The sequence below is a fragment of the Anoplophora glabripennis genome, unplaced genomic scaffold (assembly GCF_000390285.2).
Source record: "Anoplophora glabripennis isolate ALB-LARVAE unplaced genomic scaffold, Agla_2.0 scaffold993, whole genome shotgun sequence".
Lineage (NCBI taxonomy): Eukaryota > Metazoa > Arthropoda > Insecta > Coleoptera > Cerambycidae > Anoplophora > Anoplophora glabripennis.
In genome coordinates this window covers 4,496-12,169 of record NW_019417068.1, presented here as the reverse complement: position 1 = coordinate 12,169, position 7,674 = coordinate 4,496, and the positions used below count along the sequence as shown (strand labels likewise).

The 7,674-nt window shown below is 34.7% G+C and overlaps 1 protein-coding gene across 1 annotated transcript in view; it reads right to left on the bottom strand.

The window, feature by feature from the left end:
• Positions 1 to 4,981, bottom strand: part of LOC108913010 (beta-galactosidase-1-like protein 2) — a gene marked incomplete at its 5' end in the record, with an annotated part of 10,724 nt that extends 5,743 nt beyond the window's left edge. Inside the window, one exon of the mRNA XM_018718464.2 lies at positions 4,372 to 4,981. Coding sequence (XP_018573980.2) covers positions 4,372 to 4,981 — 610 coding nt within the window. The remainder of the gene's footprint in view (positions 1 to 4,371) is intronic.
• Positions 4,982 to 7,674: the final 2,693 nt, after the last annotated feature.

The window sequence follows — 7,674 nt, the reverse complement described above, 5'->3', positions numbered from 1 at the left end:
AATTGTTTTGGGGATCATCTACCCCTTTCTTACTTATTGGGTTTTTTTTGTCATGTTGATAGTTGTCATTAAATAGTAAATTAATAATTTAGTCATGTGATCGGTAATTCGGAATTTTCTTTTGTAATTATTGAACAGAGGTTTCATGTATTTGTTTTAGTGTAATTAAAATTTAGCATGTTAGTGTAAGACATTTAATAATAGCAAAGAGATAAAGGCCTGCATTAGTTGGATAGTTTTGATAAATCCTTTATCCATTGCTCGTTTGTTTGAGAGCTCTCGATTAATATTCTTAGATAGTATACACATTCCTACGTTTGATCTTGTTATATACTTTGTCTGTTTTAACTGCCGTCCCCTATACATCTTCATATACATATATACATTATTTTTTTTAATATACCTCAATAGTTCAAATACACTCAGACTTTTATTAATTTATTTTGATACCCCTATATATATATATTTGTTTTCCCGTTAAAATCTTTGGCTATACAGTTTAGTGATTTTATTATGTTTAAAGGTATGGTTATGAAAATCACTTGGCGCCCTTATCACTATATATAAATTGTTGTTTTTATATTTATATCTTTATAACCCACCCCCGACTCCACTGAGATTGGTCGGACATACCTTTATTGTTACTACATCGCCAAAGTTAACGTAATAGTATTACCACATATTACTTTTACCGTTTACCGTTTTTAGTACGTATTTTAAATCGTTTACGTAACGAGAAAAAACGTGAATTTTGTCTTGCTTTTTCGAGCCTTCTGATTTTTCTCTTGTATACATGCTTACATGTTACTGCACAAGATTTTCTGCAAATTTTTGTATAAAGTGTAGATTGAGATATTTCCAACCTGATACTTTATATAAAATTTTGCAGAAAATCTTGTATACTGGTAATAACTAATAAGGATTTAAAGAATATTTCAAAATTCCCGCTATGTGGCATACCGCGCCATCTACGTAGCTTTTACATTAAGAGCGAGAGAGTAAAATGATATAGCTCTGTCTCTTGAACTACAATTACACGTTCACTTGGTCATCTGTTGGTAATCTGTGACTGCGCATGTATACGAGTTGACATCACAGCGAGAGAGACAATAATTTTAGATAGGACAGAAAATGTTTAAATTTTATTTTGATATTGTTGTTTTGTGATCCATTTTTTCTGAAAAGTAAGTTAATGAAAGTAAATATATAAGCTTTTACTACTGAAAAATAATAACAAAGTTTCAAGGGCTTATTATTCTAATTGGACTGGATTATTTCCTATTGTGTCGAATTTTGACATTCAGTAATCTAAATCAGCCTTGAACTGTCAACTATTTGACAAACCATCAAAAAGATTTTTAAATGACCATTATTGTTGGTAGAAAAGAAGTTATATCTTTTGCCAGTAAATTACTTTTCTGTAGAAGAAAAACTGTAAGTAATAATAATAGTAATAAAATAAAAACTAAATTGTTCTTTCTCCTTTTGAAGGGTCATAAATCCCCTTAATTTTTTAAGTGGCCTGAAACACAAGATCATGACTCCATATGTTTTTGGGACCGATGAATCCGAATTCGGTATCTATTTGACTCGATCAGGTCTGTTCAGTTGAAGATGTAGAGCTATTGGCAACAAAGTAGATCAATATATCTATAAGTTATTGGCGTCTTGGAATCCGAATCTGGGGTCTGTTTAGCCTCATTAGTTCTACTAAATGCTCTCAAATTCTAAACTCCAAACGCTCAAGATTAAAGAAAGAAAGCTTTAAGTCTGAGCCGGTGACTCTCGGTTAATTGTTTTGACAAGAAAAAATTATAGTATCAATAAGCCTAATTAAGTAAGCTTTAAACCAGGGATGCACATACCGCGGCCCGCTGTCGATGTTTATGCGACCCGCCAACGAATTTTAAAAGTATTCTACTCGCCACGCTCCGGTCCAAACATATTATTACGAGACTAGAAATCTGTCGCACAACTAGATTACAGATTCGCGAAACACGTCGATCCCCGAACAAAGTGGATGGTTCTCCATGTTTGGTAACTCGTATAAATACGAAGCATCGTCGGCTACCGGGGCAGTTAAGTTTTGACTACGGATAAGCGAACGTTATACTGTTTGAGAACTGTAATCTGTGACAAGTAAATATTTCGTCGTTCGAACTTGGCTTTTACCGACTGTAACATATAATATTAATTTTGATATGGATAAACCAGGCCCCAGTAAGAAACGTAGTCGTAAGGTTGAAGATGAAAATCGACAGTTTCATGATATTTGGACCGAAAAATACTTTTTTATTTCATCGCATAACAAAATTGTCTGTTTAATATGCAAGAGTAGTGTTTCTATTCCGAAGGAATATAATGTGAAAAGGCACTATGAAACCCAGCATCCAACTTTTACCAAATTAACTGGCGAAAATCGAACGCAAAGAATTTCCACTTTACAACGGGAACTAATAGGCCAGCAATCTATGTTTACAAAACCAATTCAAGATGCTGAAACAGCCACTGAAGTTAGCTTTGAAATATCTCGAATAATAGCGAAAACTTGTCGGCCTTTTAAAGATGGTGAGTTTGTTAAGCAATGTTTGGATATCGCCGCAAAAAAAATTTGTCCGGAAAATGTAAAGAAGTTTGAAAAAATTCAGTTAAATCGGATGACTGTTCAAAGAAGAATTACCGCATTAGCAGATAATATAGAAGAGCAATTAGCTACGAAATCGAGAAGTTTTGAGTATTTTTCTATAGCGCTCGACGAATCTACAGATATAAGTTCAACTGCTCAACTATTAATATTTTTACGAGGTGTAACGCAAAATTTTGAAGTGAGTGAAGAACTGATTGGTATGAGTTCTTTGACAAGTCAAACCAGGGGAAGTGACATGCTCAAAGCTCTTCTAGAAAAATGTTCTATAATGGATTTGGATTTAACGAAAATATCTGGAATTACAACTGACGGAGCACCTTCAATGGTTGGAAGTACATCTGGGATAGTAACTCTGTTAAAAACATATTTACAAACTAAAAACATAAATACCAAGGAATTAATGCAGTTTCATTGTATTATACATCAAGAGGCCCTCTGTTCAAAATTATTGGGATTTGAAAATGTTATGAAAGTTGTAGTACCTACCGTAAACTTTATAAAATCACGAGGTCTCAATCACCGACAATTCAAACAATTTCTCGAGGATATTGAAAGCGAATATGGTGATCTCCTGTTTTACACTGAAGTAAGGTGGCTAAGTCGTGGGTTGACACTACAGCGATTTCTTAACTTGATTGAAGAAATCCAACTATTTCTGGCGGAAAAGAAAAACGACGTCCCCGAACTCGACAACCCTGATTGGCTGTGTGACTTAGCGTTTCTTGTAGACATCACAAATCACTTGAATGTCTTAAATACGCGACTCCAAGGCAAAGATCAATTGATTTCGCAGCTATACTCTCATGTTTCGTCCTTTCAATGCAAATTGAGTCTTTTCAGGACACAAATCAATTCAGCCAATTACGGCCATTTTCCGAACTACAAAAAAATTATGGAGAAGTTCAATAAAACTGACGTCAATTTCGCTCATGTTGAAAAAATTGATATTTTGATACAAGCTTTTGAAAATCGTTTTGTAGACTTCAAAAAAGTTAAACCGCTATTGGACATTTTCAGCAATCCTTTCAACATTTCACCCGAAAATGCGCCGGAATTAATGCAGCTGGAATTAATAGACATGCAAAATGATGATAATTTAAGAAACAAATTTAATGAAGGTAATTTACTCAACTTCTACCGTTGCGTTGATAAAAACGCTTATAAAGAGTTGCGAATAAATGCATTGAAATGCGCAAGCTTATTTGGATCGACGTATATTTGTGAACAAACGTTTTCAGTGATGAAACTTAACAAAACGAAAAACCGAAACCGTCTGGCAAATGAAAATTTGGAAGCAATTATACGTGTGGCTACAAGTAATGTGGAGCCAAATATAAAAAAACTTGTTAGTTCAATGCAATGTCATGCAGCAAAATAATAAAACATGAAATATTACATTGTAATGATTACATAATTATTACAACAAACATTTTTGAAGGTTATTTTATTTTTATCATTGTATTTCATACTATTTAAAAATAAAAAATTTTGTGTTCATAAATATTGTTTGTAGTGGCCCGTCCTTGGTTGGCTTATATTTTTCCCCAGTGGCCCCTGTTCCCTATAAGTCTGTGCATCCCTGCTTTAAACCAATGTGTTCGTCAATGCCTCTTGTACATTAATTTATACAGTGTGAGCAAATTTTTTGTGGGGCTGTGTAATTAAAGGTTTCTTTGGGAAAAATGTTGTTTTGGTACTTAGGACATATTTTCTGTAACACTCACCCTGCCATAATCCCTTGAAAGACTGATGGTACTGATCTAAGTTTCCCCAATTCATTCTACCCCATTCCTCGACCACTACATCTATGGTAGCGTTGGTTATGGGATCAGAATTCAACACTAGCGTTGAATTCCTCATTCTCCAGTATCCGAATCTGTCGATATCACTGATCGACTTCAAGACTGGCGACACTAAAACCCCATTTACTAAAACAACAGCAGTATCACAAATGCGTCCCTCGATCATCAAAACTGTTTCGGCTGCCAAGTCCACATTCTCCTTTCTGTAGGCGATATAACCAACGCTTTGTCCTGAGCCATTGTTGATATCCAGCAGCTCCATGGCCACCACGTTCGGGCTGTTTATCACGTAAGGAGCGTTCTTATCTACGATGTCGTTAAAGGACAACCGCTTTTGTACAGTTATGGCCGAGTAAGCAACTTTGGGTTGTAAGTTCGGAACGGCTGGTGTACTGGTTGGGATGGTGTTGTACTGTTCCATCAGTTTTTTAACTCCGGTATATTTGTCAGTGTAGTCGCCTGCCTCCGTCAAAATGGAATCGTAATCGTAACTTGTGGTTATCGGCATGAATTGAGAACCTGAAACATCAAGAAATGTGAAACACAATTTTCATATTACATATGTACAGGGTGATTTTTAAGTTGGGTAAATCCGTCTACCGCCAAATAAAGCAAACTAAAAATAAATATTTTCTGTTGGTACGTGCGCCACTGATAGATTTAGAAATATTCTGCTTATCGAATAATATGCGACATTTGGAGTTATCAACGCCTGTAAAATTTCATTAACATATCACAAGCGGTTTCGTAGAAAAAAAAATCATTTTTAAAATTTTTAAACAAAACTTTAACCCCCTGTACTTTCGCTAATATTGATATTTCGAAAAAGTGGTAAAGGAAAATAATATTTATTTTTCTTAGCTTTATTTGGCGGTAGAAGGATTTACTCAACTTAAAAATCACCCTGTATACAGCACGCGCCTAAAGTATGGAATAATTTCAGTAAAACCGAAACAAATTTTTTTTGGGGAAAATCCTCTAATAGGTCGATTTTTAATTTAAAATATACATATTTTAGCATAAAAGGCTATTTTCAACCTTCATTTGTTTTCGAGTAGTGACGTCATCGACATTTTTTTTAAATAGCAACCCCTTATTTTTTTTTCTTAATTCTGAAAGATCGTTTCATTGTCGATCCGACAGTATTAAAATGTTGCCATCTTACATAGGAAAGTTTTCGAGTAAATGACGATTTAATGTTAGAAAACCTAAATCAAAAACCCAAATCAATTAAAAATAACCAAAAATAGTTTTCAAATTTAGTTCTTCGAAATGCCTGAAGTTTTTTATGGATCCCGTAGGTGTAAATCTTTACAAAGTGTCACTGTCATACCGATTTTCTAAGTATTGTAAGCGATGTAAAAAGAATTGAAATTTTAATTCTTATCGGATGCGGGGATAAGACTAGAACGCAGCAGGAAGTTTGCGATTTATTTAATGAAAAACATCCAAATCGCCGTATCAGCCAATCAATAGTCAGTAAGATATCTAAAACTAAATTTAGAGAAACTGGCAATGTTTTAGATATTCCAAAATCTGGACGTCCAACCGTTAGTGAAGATCACAAACAGAACATTTTGATAAGTATGGTAGATAATCCTCATAATACTTCACGATTGGTTGCATTAAACAATGAAATTAGTCAGACCACAGTGCTACGTACCGTGAGGAAGGAAAAATATCATCCCTACAAAATTCAACTTGTGCAGGAACTCAATGAAGACGATCCCGACCTCCGCTTACACTTTTATGAAATTATGATGGATTTATGTCAAGTAAATAGAGATTTACACCGGCAAATACTTTTTTCAGACGAGGCCTCGTTTTGTCTCAATGGTATAGTGAACCGTCAAACTTGCAGGTATTGGAGTCGGGAAAATCCTCATTGGATGGCAGAGACACATACCCAACACCCGCGGAAATTAAATGTGTGGGCTGGAATAGTTGACAACGGAATAGTAGGGTCTTTCTTCTTTGAAGGAACCCTTACAGGAGAAAGATATTTAGAGTTTTTACAAAATGACCTTGTTCCAGCGCTTGCAGCAATTTTTCCTAACGATAATGACCGTGATATTCCTGATGACACCATATGGTTTCAGCAAGACGGTGCACCTCTGGACTATGCGCGTCCTGTTCGAGATTTTGTAGACAATTGTTTTCCTAGGAGGTGGATCGGCAGACGAGGACCGATAGAATGGCCCGCGAGATCCCCAGATCTTACGCCCTTGGATTATTTCTTATGGGGCTACTTAAAGTCCAAAGTGTACGTTAATAAATCACATAATTTAGAAGAACTCCAAAATTGTGTTATAGATGAAATACACAGAGTTGCCCCATAAATAATTCATAATGTGCAAGAACAATTTCTACACATACTTGCGTATTGTCAAGAAGTCGGTGGGTGGCAATTCGAACACTTTATTTAGGTAGAAAACTTAATGAGTTGTATTTGCTTGACATAGAAATTGTTATTTTTTTAATGAATAAAATTTACGATTTCTATCATTCAATCGTCATTTACTCTAAAACTTTCCCATGTAAGATGGCAAGCAACATTTTAATACTGTCGGATCGACAATGAAACGATCTTTCAGAATCAAGAAAAAAAATAGAGGGTTGCTATTTAAAAAAATGTCGATGACGTCATTACTCGAAAACAAATGATAAAAATAAATTAAAAATGGACCTGTTCGAGGATTTTTTCCAAAAAAAAATTGTTTCGTTTTTACTGAATTTATTTCATACTTTATTCGTGTACTGTATATTTTCGATAAGATAATATTAAAATCCATCCATCCGCATACACATTTTGAAAACCGCTCTTTACAAGGATGGAAATCATTTATACCATCACAATAAAGGGTTTGGCAAGTTAAGTGTCAAGAAAATTATTTAGAATAAGGCCTTTTCGTTTCATACTGTAGGTTGTTCAGTCTGACTCATAATGTAGTATGACGGAGTAACTTAACTTAAATTATGTAAATGAAAACGATAAAAGAATGAATTCCAACAACTTAAAGAGGATTGGGTGCTTCGTTGGGGGGTGAAGCGGCATACTATACTTACCGTATTAAATTTCCTTGCCTTTCTACATAGACTATATTCATTTATTGGAAAGAACAATATCATATCCAGTAATCAACACGGTTTCGTAAGCAGTAAGTCAACCACTAAGAGAATGCCCTGTTGGGATCATTTGTGACATCAGTAGGGCGTTTGACTGCG